The sequence below is a fragment of the Podarcis muralis genome, chromosome 17 (assembly GCF_964188315.1).
Source record: "Podarcis muralis chromosome 17, rPodMur119.hap1.1, whole genome shotgun sequence".
Lineage (NCBI taxonomy): Eukaryota > Metazoa > Chordata > Lepidosauria > Squamata > Lacertidae > Podarcis > Podarcis muralis.
In genome coordinates this window covers 31,196,467-31,209,020 of record NC_135671.1, presented here as the reverse complement: position 1 = coordinate 31,209,020, position 12,554 = coordinate 31,196,467, and the positions used below count along the sequence as shown (strand labels likewise).

The window sequence follows — 12,554 nt, the reverse complement described above, 5'->3', positions numbered from 1 at the left end:
AGGTGAAACCTGCCAATGCAGGGAAAATCCCTTCCCGGTTCTGAATACAGCAACCATCTTACGACCACAGCAGGACCTTCTTGTGATAGGAATTTTGAGGTCTTAGATATATGTGAAATGTTCATGAGTGTACCAACCAAGCAAGTACATAGATCAGCACAGGAAGACCGACCTGGAACTATTTTTTATTCCCAGACTGTCCCAAACTGACCAAATGTTTTCTCTGCAAGGTCAAAGGAAAATGGAAAAGCCTCCCCATTGTCGTTTCCTTCACAAATCCTGTCTTAAGGGTATGTCTGTGTTTGAATAGGGTGAACCTGTGACCTGACTTAGGAATAAAGTATTTATCATTACTAAGTATTTATCACTACAAAAGACTGGCCAGGCTCCCCAGGGTATCCAACCAAGTAACCTGCCAGACAGGAGATAAACAAGGACAGGAGAAAAACATCATTCAAATTTCTGTTTTAGACCGCCTTTTCTGTGATGTAGGTATGATGTATCTGGGGGTAGTCTTAGGTTACACCCCTTCTGTGATGTACGTATGATGTTTCTGGGGGTGGTCTTGATCTACAGGGTGGCAATTTCAAAATGTCTATATAAGGCCTTGTGAGCCATTGTTGTGGGTTCCTCCTCCCTCCTGTGTGGAGTGAGTGAGGACCCTGTTGCAACAGCTTTAATAAAGATCAGGCTTACTAGCTGCTTTCCTTCTCAATATTCTCTCATTGGCCTCTGTTATTTTCTCCTACCAATAGGGAACCTATGTAAGGACTCTCTGTGGGCTTTTGGATACCACATAAAAGAAAAAGGGCATTTTTTGTTTACAACAGTACATTTCCTTTTCGTCGGCACATCTGGGTCAGATGTGTGCTTCGGGAAGAGGTTGATGTTATGGGGTTGTGGTGCCCTGATCTCCTCTAGATTCTTTAGTGATGGTGTTTGTTATGTACTGAGTTGAATAGGATCCAAAATGCAGCAGTCTGATTGGTCCTAGAACAATAGGATACAAAATGAAGCAGTCTGATTGGTCCTAGAACAATGCAGCAGTATGATTGGTCTGCAGGAGCCACCCAATCCAGCTCCAGATGGAAGTGAATTCACAACCTGATTGGCCTACAGGAGAATTCAGGAATTAGCCAATCACGTGCAGCCCATTGTGTAAATAATGTATATAAAGCAGATACTTTGGGGAAACTTTCATTTCTCCTCACCACTATGAGCTGAATAAAGAGCATGAAATCCACTCTCGACTCGGAGTATATTTCAGTGTTTGATCAGTACTTTTGAGAATTAAGATGAGCTGACAGACATTTTATTCAAGCGTGTAAAAATGTGGGCCAACCTGGTTTTTCTGGACCTGGGCATCCTGGGGAGATAAGCCCTTAAGCCCAGTCATCAACTCATCAGGGAAGTCATCAAATGACAGAGAGGAGTGGTTTCTCCAGCTTATGCGTGTTAGTGGGCAGGGAAAGAAAAGGTTGAGGGTTCCAGCTTGGATGATGTAGGGTGATGCGGAATTGTTTTCTTCAAGCTGTTTTCGAAGAGACACAGAGAGGACTGTTTGGTTGCCGCTGAATCCAGTGCTGCGCTTCTGTAGCAAGCAAGCAAGCCTCTACTGAGATGTGAATGCTGGGAATCCCTCCAATGTAGACTCAAGTGGCATATATACGTAAATAAATAATTGTCCAAAAGGGAGCACAGACCCTGTGTAAAGCATGCCAAGATCCCTGGACTCAGAGATTGGGGTGGCCTGTTATTTTTCTCTGAACAATAGAATCTTGCGGTTTGCAGGAAGGGATTTTTGTGTTTTTTAAAAAATAAAGACAAACCGGAATACTTAGATACAGCTGTGAGACAGAATAATTCAATGTTGTGGATCATTATTAGGAAAGGGGATAAAAACTAAAATGTGAATATCATAATATTGTTACACAAATTTCTGTTGCAACAACCACTTGGAATACTGCATACAGTACTGGTTGCCTCACCTTATAGAATCATGGAGTTGGAAGGGACCCCAAGAGTCATCTAGTCCAACCCCCTGCAGTGCAGGAATCTCAGTATAAAGCATACAGTGGTACCTTGGGTTACATATGCTTCAGGTTACATACGCTTCAGGTTACACACTCCACTAACCCAGAAATAGTGCTTCAGGTTAAGAACTTTGTTTCAGGATAAGAACAGAAATTGGGATCAGGCGGTGCGGCAGCAGCAGGAGACCCCATTAGCTAAAGTGGTGCTTCAGGTTAAGAACAGTTTCAGGTTAAGAACAGACCTCCGGAACAAATTAAGCACTTAACCCGAGGTACCACTGTACTGCAGAGCTGGGGGGTGGGGAGGGAATCAGAAATGGACAACCCAAATGAGCAAGGAATTGGAGTGACTTCCCTATGAGAAAAGGTTACAACACTGGGGGCTTTTTACTTCAGTGTAGATGGGAGGTTGCAGAACCCCTTGGTGGCATCTTTCCTGGAACAAATGTTTGTCCAGATCACCTCCAGCACTTCATTCTGCAATCACATCCACCCCAAGCGCGATAATCAGACGCCACAAATTTGTGGAGGATACTAGGCATGGGGCTATGTATTGCCCACAACAAGCCTCTAAACCAGCAAGCCTCTACAGCACCCATCATCCCTAGCTAGCAGGACCAGTGGCCAGGGATTGATGGGAGTTGTAGTCCAAAAACAGCTGGAAGGTTTGGGAAACACTGGTCTAAAACATTACAATTTTGGTGAGGAGCACTCATGTCAAGCATGTGGGGTGATCTAACCTTAGTTAAATCAGATTGTCCTAATGCTTCCTTGGTTGATAAGTAACTTATCCTCTATTATTCCAGCGTGATGCCATAGAGTCTTCCACAGGACAAACAAAAGTTCTCTTACCTTGGCAACGCTGGGCTACGGCAAACAGGACCAGTCTTCTGTGTGAGGGCAGGAAGGAGGATGGAGGCGAACATTTGGATCTCATATTAGGGTGACCAAGGGGGCGGGGATGCCAACTTGAATAAAGTATTGGGGGTGGGGAGCGAGGTAAGCCTATCCCTTTGATATAAAACGGATAATGGAGCTCATGAGACAGAACAGACAATCATTGGGCTTTTCCAATTTATTTGTTGCAGAGGAGTCTCCATGTCTAAATCTGTGTGCGACAATACCATCTTCGTTCAATACTGTATTGAGAGATGGCAACACAGTCAAGATAAATAAATAAATAAATAAATAAATAAATAAATAAATAAATAAAGCCTATAAATATAGGTTTGTTTGATGATGATAATGATGATTTTGCACTGCCTCGTCTCAGTGCTGTGCAGGGATACTGCTCATGCTGCCCTAAATCCGGCACTGCAGTTACCATTACCGTATTGGCCAGTGATTGACCTGGTATGCACTGGCATTGATTGGATCCTCAGTTTAAGTTATGAGCACAAAGCTTGGTCTTGCATGTGCCTTTTGCCTCTTCTCCCTCCTGAGAGTGAGGGGAGGCTACTGAAAGCTGCTGCTTTTGTTTATGAATAATTCAAGCTTCCCAATTACAATGGTACCTTGGTTCTCAAACTTAATCCGTTCCAGAAGTCTGTTCAAAAACCAAAGTGTTCCAAAACCAAGGCAAGCTTTCCCATAGAAAGTAATGCAAAATAGATTGATCCATTCCAGACTTTTAAAAACAACACCTAAAACAGCAATTTAGCATGAATTTTGCTATCTAACAAGACCATGAATCCATAAAATGAAAGCAATAAACAATGTACAGTGGTACCTCGGGTTACAGACGCTTCAAGTACATACACTTCAGGTTACAGACTCCACTAACCCAGAAATAGTACCTCGGGTTAAGAACTTTGCTTCAGGATGAGAACAGAAATCGTGCTCCGGGGGCGCGGCAGCAGCAGGAGGCCCCATTAGCTAAGTGGTGCTTCAGGTTAAGAACGGACCTCCAGAAGGAATTAAGTACTTAACCCGAGGTATCACTGTACTATACTAGAAAATACCGAATTTTTCGCTCTATAAGACACACTTTTCCCTCCTAAAAGGTAAGGGGGAATATGTGTGTCTCTTATGGAGCAAATGCAGGCTGCACAGTTATCCCAGAAGCCAGAACAGTAAGAGGGATTGTTGCTTTCGCTGTGCAGAGATCCCTCTTGCTGTTCTGGCTTCTGGGATAGCCACACGAAGCCTCCTCAGAGCAGCTGGAGGAACATTCCCCCTGCCCTGAAGAGGCTTTGTGTTGCTTTCGCAGAAGCCAGAGAAGCAAGAGGGATTGTGCAGTGAAAACAGCAATCCCTCTTGCTGTTCTGGCTTCTGGCATTCAGTATACAGTGGTGCCTCGCAAGACAAAAAGAATCCGTTCCGCGAGTCTCTTCGTCTTGCGGTTTTTTCGTCTTGCGAAGCAAGCCCATTAGCGGATTAGCGGATTAGCGCTATTAGCGGCTTAGCGGATCAGCTGATAAGCAGCTTAGCGGATCAGCTGTTAGGCGGCTTAGCAGCTTAGCGGATCAGCTGTTAAGCGGCTTAGCGATCAGCTGTTAAGCGGCTTATCGGCTTATCGGATCAGCTGTTAAGCGGCTTAGCGGATCAGCTGATAAGCGGCTTAGCGGCTTGGGAAAAGGGGGGGGGAACCCTGCAGGAACTCGCAAGACATTTTCATCTTGCGAAGCAAGCCCATAGGAAATTCGTTTTGCAAAGCACCTCCAAAACGGAAAACCCTTTCGTCTAGCGGGTTTTCCGTCTTGCGAGGCATTCGTCTTGCGGGGCACCACTGTATTTTTCTTCTTGTTTTCCTCCTCCAAAAATTAGGTGCGTCTTATGGTCTGGTGCGTCTTATAGAGCGAAAAAGACATTACTTTTTCTGAATGCTCTTCCCTGGTTGAGGATTCACCCTTTCCTTCCTTTTCAACCTTATCTCATCCTTCAAAGAGAACAGGGAATGGCTGGGTTAACGTCTTTATGGTGATTCATGTATAAATAATGCTGCGTTGTGTGTTGGGAGAAGCTCTTTGAAAACAGACAGTGTATGTGAGTGTGCATTTATATTTATATATATGAAAAAGCAAAAGAAGGTGACAAATAAGTATTTTGAACAACTGGCAACAACCCAAAGAGGCATGTCTTAAAGTGGAGTATGGCTTCCTACTGTGAAGGAAACTTCTATTGATCAGCTTTAAATTACTCTAAAGATGACCAGGCTGCATTTCAACATGTTGGAATAGGTGAATTCTGCATTGCCCTAGTGTAGGGTTTACAGACACAAAAATTGTTGAGCTTTTTTTGGTTGCCATATTTCAAGAGGTAAACATACAGAACTGCTTGCACCCAAAAAAGTATATATATTAAAAAACCCAAAATCCCGAACGATTGATTTAAAATGTAAAATTCCCCTGGATGGGCATTTAGGACCCCAAAAAGAGGATATTTCCGGGAATTCCTGGACGTATGGCAATCCTACGTAGTGCCACACCTGCATGGCCTGAGGGTTGCTCTCTTCCAGTAGGTGAGGTGGTGGCTGTGATGATCTCAAAACTCTGAGGTTGTCAATCTGGCACATTAGTAGCACAGTGGTCAGTTCAGAGCAGACCAAACAAGTTGCTATGGGCAGCTGCAGAGATTCTACGGGGAGGAGAGCAGTGTGAATGGCAACGAACCACACGGCACGATGAGCATGTTATGTGGGACCAGCTCGCTTCTGAGGGCATAAATGCCAATTTTGACAAGCTCAGAATCTCCCTTCTTCTCTGAGCCATCCTCTCCTTCCTCATCTCAATTTGTTGGCATGGATTTGTCCATTGTACAGGAAAATGCCCGCATGTTGCCAGTCCTCTACGCCAACTTCTCCACAAGAGGCTGTGTGTCTGTTCACCTCCCTCACTTTTAACTCTTGCAAGTCTGATTCTGGTCCCGAAAGCCAGGCCAAATCTGTAGCAGCTTCTCTGGCACCACCAGAGGATGCACCACCACCACCTTGGAGAGCTTGCACTTCTCATACTTGGCATGGAACGTCTTGAAGAGACCCGAGGGGCTGTTTGTCACGCTGATGCCCAGCTCATGCAGGCAGATTCCCATGAAGACATCTTCCATGTTAATGACCTTGATGGTCTTTGCTACCTGGTAGATCTTCTTGGCCAGATCCCCAGAGAACACATACCCTGGGCCTGCACAGTAGGGCGGGTAGGTCTCATTGGGGTACACCTCCCGTGGCACATACCACTTGTAGGCCTTTTCACGCACTGGCTTTGTTTTCCAGTAGATGTACCCTGTCATGTAGTTCTTCTTGGGTGGCAGGTGAGGCTGCAGCAGGTGGGACACCATGTAGTTCACATTGAGAAAGATGTCACTGTCTGCCTTCACCACGTAGGTGGCATTGGGGCAGAACTTGCTTATCCATTCCATGCCCATCAGAGTCTTCAGGGTAAGGTTGTTGTAGGTATCCAGGAAGTCCTGCTGAATAATGTCTCTGTGGATGGAACTCTCCTCTTCCAAAAGAGCCTGGAGCAGGTATCCAAATTTTGGGTGGACACCCGTCAGAAAGAGATGAAGAATGGAAACCCCAGGCACCGAGCTCTCGTTGCCCCATGTCTGCCGGATGGCCTGCCTCGTGGCAAAATTCTGGGGCTCAGTTATCACCAGCAGGATCAAGAAAGGGCTCCTCTCCCAGCATTTCTTTGGCTCGTTGAGAAGGAAATTATATTCAGTGGAATAGACAACCTCCAAGGGATGCCGCTTGGCCACTGGTGGTGGTGGGGAAATCAGACCAGAGGGCTTGGTCTCCTTTGTCCTCTCAATTGCACATTCCCATTCAAATCCTATGGCACTTTTGTATGCAAAATCTGGGCCACCCTTCACCTTGAGGTTGTGCGGTGAGAAAAGCGTCTCAAGAGACTCCCATTTGTTCTTCGCAAAAAGTAGGAAAAGGAAAATAGAGCAGAAGAGGACCACAGTGGGCAAATTCTGCAGCTTGGTCATGAGCATCTTCCTGGCACTTTCACTTGCCGACTGTACGTGGGTGGGGAGAGATCCTGGCCACCTCTATCCTGTTTCCAAAGGCAACCTGCAAAAGAGAAGCCCAGTGAAAGGGAGATGAATTCTGTTCTCTCTCTCTGTGTGTGTGTGTGTGTGTGCACAAAGGAAGCTTTGGGGATCAGGCTGGGTGCACAGATAATCAGTCTGCCAACTGCCGACACGCTCAAGACCTGCTCATAATACCTCCTTCTTGCCCTTGCAATCTGTTTCTGGAAGGAAAAAGTGTGCTTGGGGATTGGCATTATTCACTCAACCCACCTATTTACAGATCCATTGGACTCCGAATAAAGTGTTATATGAGTTTGTGGGTGCCAGACTCCTGAATTCCTGCATCCAGTAAGTGTTAAAATATCAGCCAGACCAGCTTCGTGATGAGGTAATCACTTGGGTGATGAGCCATTAAAGGAAAACAAAGGGAAGGGGCTCTATCTGAGACAGCAAATGGGTGGGGCCCACTGATGTAACAATTGCCATTGTGCTACATGGAATTCCTCCCTGTATTTCCCAATTAGGCCATAAAATTTGGAATGCACTGAAAGAGCAGCAGCATAAACAAAAATTCAGCAGGTGCAGGAGGCAAATTAAGCAATACAGGTCAGTGGCGTAGCGTGGGTTGTCAGCACCTGGGGCAAGGCAAGTAATTTGCGCCCCCTAACCCGTGGATTTTAGCGCTGCGAGTGCGAGCGTGCCCCCCCCCCAGATGTTGTGCCCGGTGCGGCCGGCCCCCCCTGACCCCCCCCACGCTATGCCACTGGGTAACCCTCACCTCCCTGGTGGCATCGGCAGGTTCCTTGGCTCCCCAGTGCAGCATGAGCAAAGCCCAAGTCGAAATCCAGCATGCCACAACTCTTCAACAAGCCAAGCAAAGTGTGAAGCAGGAGGGAGAAAAAGTTGGATTGGTTTTGAAGCCATAAAGTCTGCGTTCATATCAGTTAAGATAGGAGTGGCGGAAGAATATCAGAATATTTTCAGATAAGCACTTTCAAATGGGTGAGTTAGAGAGTGGGGCTGTATTTCAGTGACAGGGCAAAATTGCCTTCTCATGTACCTGAAGGTTCCTATTTGTTTTTACTCAATGACTCATCAACCTTGATTTCCAACTTTGGGAGCATGCTGCTGGCACCTACACTGGAGACCCTCTATCTTCCTTGGAAATTCCCCCTCCCTATTTTTTTTGGGGGGGGGGAGGGAGTGCTTTGGAAATAATGGTGATGATGGAATGAGAATGCCCTTGAACATGTACAAAGCGCCTGTTCACCCAAGCACTGAATAGTGCAGCGTCACACCCATCTTAATACATATTTGGGTTAAGGGGGGATGCTTCCAGGTCACAGGTAGTGCGTCTTGTTGAAGTGTTTATGTCTCTTCACCTCGCTGCTTTAAAATATCATGCCCCCACACCAGGCAGAGCAAACCTTCTGAAGGGCGAGGAGCTGGCACAAAGCAAGCACAGTTGGTGCAACAGGCAAAACAGAAACCAACAAAAAAGCGAGGCCACACCTCTCCAAGCCACCTTTACAGGAGGAGGGTTGTGGAAGTGGGGAGGGGTTCTCGGTTTATCAGCAGCTACCAAAGATAAAAGAGGAGAAACGAAGGAGCTGGGGTCATGTCTGCTTCCGAGAAGTCTTTCTGCGTCCTCTAGCCGCTGCTGGGTCTGTAGCTGTGTCCGGCCTCTGGGATATGCAGGTTTTAAATGGAAAAAGGAAAGCCCTCCGGTCCCCGGTCCTTATCATGGGCGAAGGCGGGAGGGGCAGCCCCCCCCCCAAATCCAGTAAAAGAATACTTAACAAACTGACCAATTGCGTCGCAGATAACTCTGTTCTGCCTCCGCCCGCCAACGTAAAGCCTCTCCTGCTTATAACATAAATCATGGCTATGCTCATGTTGCTTATTTAGCACTTGTGTAATCTGGGGATTTAAATAAATGAAATTAATAGTTATTAACAATGGGGCCATGCATCTGCCTGAATGGGTTTATAACACACAAAGAAAATCGAGGTTTGGGGGTGGAATAAAAGGAGAATAGAGTGGGGGGTGGAGGATGAACAGGGGGAGAGAGGAGCGAACGAGCTAAGGCAGCAGGAGCAGTGGACCCACATAGCGGTTCAGTCCTTTGAGTCTCGGGTTGAGGGCTCCAGCTCGCCCGCAGACCCCACGTCGCCTGGCCGGAGAAGATCCAGCTTTGTAGGAATCAATCATCGCTAGAAAGCAAACTGCCCCCGCCAGCTCTTTCCCAAAGGTGGAGGAAGGGGGACTCCTTACGAGCAGCGGCGCGCGCGTCCTGCAGCCAGGGGCGAGTGCCATGGGGGCGAGCCATGGCAGGGCGCGCTGCGTGGAGCCTTGCTGCAGCCTCCCCCTCAGCTGTAGGGAGGCTGAGGCGGTGGGCAGAGGCCAGAGCGGAGCTTGCGGGCAGTTCGCCCGCAGACGCATGGCTCAGGCACACTGCAGGCGCCGAGGTGTGGCGCCCAGTGCCCCCCGCCTCGCCTAGCTACCAGTGGCATAGGAAGGGGTGTGCGGTGGGTGCAGGGCTGAAAGGACAGACGAGGCTCCAGCAACCACCCCCACCGCCAAGTCCGCCGGTCCTGCAATCCCTTGCACGCTGACTTGGAAGTACAGTGGTACCTCGGGTTACATACGCTTCAGGTTACAGACTCCGCTAACCCAGAAATAGTACCTCGGGAGGGGCAGAGAGCTGCGAGTGCGCCCCCCCCCCAGATGTTGCGCCCGGTGCGGCCGGCCCCCCCTGCACCCCCCCACGCTACGCCACTGATACAGGTAGTCTAAATCTCAACATCTTTAGAGCGCTACATTATTCATCTGAAACAGGAATAGCTTAGAACTGGATATGGAACAACTGATGGGTTCAAAACTGGGAAAGCAGTACAACAAGCCTGTACTGTGTAATGTCTCCCTGCTTATTTAACTTATATGCAGAATTCATCATGCGAAAGGCTGGACTGGATGAATCCCAAACTGGAATTAAGATTGCTGGAAGAAATGTCAACAACCTCCTGTACTTGCCCTAATTGGCAGGTTACATAGGCTATATCTGGCCACAGAATACCTTTAACGAAAAGGAAGCAATTACGAGTCCTGCCTCATAATGGGGTGAGAGTTCCATAGTTTGAAGTGAAGAAGTACTTTCTTTTATCTCTCCTAAATCTTCCAACATTCAGCTTCACTGAACGTCCACAAGTTCAAGTGTTGTTAGAGAGGGAGAAAAGGCTTACTGAATCTGCTTTCTCTATGCTATGCAAAATGTTCATAAACTGCTGGAAGGAGCAGGTCTACAGCTTGAGGGTACTTCTGAATTGGACCCTGTCACTCAGGAACAATCACAATTGGTAAAACTTGGAATAAAAAGGAAGAAACCTTGCAAGAATTGACATCTTCACTCTGGTGATGCATCCAAGGCATGAGAGATTTAGATTCTCCCTAGTTTTCATTTTCTTTTTGCTCTGCCAGAGCAAGAGAGCAAAATTTATTTCCTTACAGTTACATGTTCCGAAATATTTTAGTTATCAAGGGGAAACGTTGAAGCTAGCTAAGTTGCAAATCAGATTTTGCTTCATTAGTCTAATTCTCCCCAAGCTTCAGGCATCATTTCCTCTGGGTTAGACAATAAAAGCACAATTTCATGTGAGAACAAAGTGATCATCTGCACTTAACCTTTTATATCAACACTCCAAAACTTTACATTGTGTTTTAATGGTGCTGTTAAGGGTTCAATGGAAAGAGCAAATAATAGTGGATAACCTTATTGATTTATTTAATTTCTATACCGCTTTATATTTTTAATAAATATCTCAAAGTGGTTTACAGCATATTAAATCAATAAAACAACAGGTGGGCGATGTTCCTCCGGCCTCATGAGGAGCCTCTTTTGTAGGGCTGGTGAGTCTGGGCCTCACCCCCTAGGCCAGGTGGAAGGGGCCTTGCAGGGAGTGGCTTCCACGCCTCACAGCCAGGCGATGTTATTCCGGCCTCATGAAGGCAGCCCTGTCTAGGGAAATTTTTAATGACAGATATTTTAATAAATTTTTAACCTTCTGTTGGAAGCCGCTCAGAGTGGCTGGGGAAACCCAGCCGGATGGGCAGGGTAAATATAATTAATTAATTAATTAATTAATTAATTAATTAATTAATTAATAATTCACCTCTTCAGTAGGGCTGGGTGAGTGTGGGCCTCACCCCCTAGGCCAGGTGAAAAGGGCCTTGTGGGGAGCAGCCTTCATGCCTCACAACCGGGCGATGTTCCTCTGGCCTCATGAGGAGCCTCTTCAGTAGAACAGAGCAACAGGAGCTCACCCCTTCATGTGCGTTCAAACTGCCAACCTTCTGAGGGGCAAGCCCAAGAGGCCCAGTGGTTTAGACGACAGTGCTACGCACGTTCCTTTTCTAGACCTGATAGGAACCATCAGCCAGGATTGCCTTCTGTTGTCTCTATCCCAGAGAAGGTGCCTGCCTCAACTGTTCCTGCAACGTCCCAAAGATGGCTGTGGCATAGCTTCTCCTTGAAATACCCATGTGGACATCCATGAGCATATCTGTCACTGCACTTTCATTTGAAGTGCTGCAACTCAGCAACCTAAACAGAGGAAGATGGAAACATTTTCTAGATTCCGTTTAGCATCATTATTTGCCGCTGAAGATGTTGCATGAAGCTTCTCCCACATTGTGACAGACTCGAAAGCTCCTTGAGGAAAAGAAACATTGGCAGTCATGGAAGAGAAGTAAACGTGCTCCCACTTGTTTTTCAGCTATTCCACCCTAGCCGTTACTGCCACATACCACCCTATTCGTGAATTTTGTTGATCCTAAGAAGAGGTTTCTCTGATCCAAGCCATTGCTTTAGATTTGGGGGAGGAGGTTGCAGAGTCAATGGTCACACATGCAATTATTCAACATCTGGAGGGCCACAGGTTCTCCACTGAAATTTTAGATTTTCTGTTCCACCTTTTTCTTTGTAAACACGATGGAATACTGCTGTTGAGCTGTGTGCAATGTATTTTTTTAAATCGAAAGTATATTTACTATATTTTCAGCCATTTTAAAGGGCATACTGGTTTAACTTTAACTAAATCCCTTAACTTGCATTTGCACCAGCTCTAGTCAGCATTACCCCTTCCCTTTTTCCAGTAAAAGAAAAGGCAAAAGTGTCAAAGTACTCAAAATGCCTGATTTTGCCACTAGGTGTTGCTATGGCACCAGAAGCTGGACTGCTCTTCTCCCCTCTTTCCCCCTTAAGGAAAATGCCCTCCATCAACTCACTTCAGTTTGTCTTGGATGCCCACATTTTTTAGGAAAGTGGTGGTTAATTTATTTTTAGTGTGCTTCAAGGTAAGATTGGTTCCAGCTGAATCCTCATCCAACCCATTTTTACCAAGTGACTTCTGAGGTGCCAGAGCACTTAGAGGAATACCCTCCAAAGGACTGTAAGAATGCTGCAGTGTTTTGCAGACAAGTACAGATTCAAAAAATAATTGAGAAAGGTGTGCAAAATAGGCCTGGGATGTGTGATGGATGAGCCCCAAT

General features: G+C 46.5%; 1 protein-coding gene across 1 annotated transcript in view; it reads right to left on the bottom strand.

Annotated features, from left to right (window-relative positions):
- Positions 1 to 5,059: 5,059 nt before the first annotated feature.
- LOC114588147 (beta-1,3-galactosyltransferase 1-like) overlaps positions 5,060 to 12,554 on the bottom strand; it is a 62,271-nt gene continuing 54,776 nt past the window's right edge. The window contains exon 2 of the mRNA XM_077921716.1: positions 5,060 to 7,047. Within this exon, the coding sequence (XP_077777842.1) occupies positions 5,871 to 6,968 (1,098 nt within the window). The 5' untranslated portion in view covers positions 6,969 to 7,047 and the 3' untranslated portion in view covers positions 5,060 to 5,870. The remainder of the gene's footprint in view (positions 7,048 to 12,554) is intronic.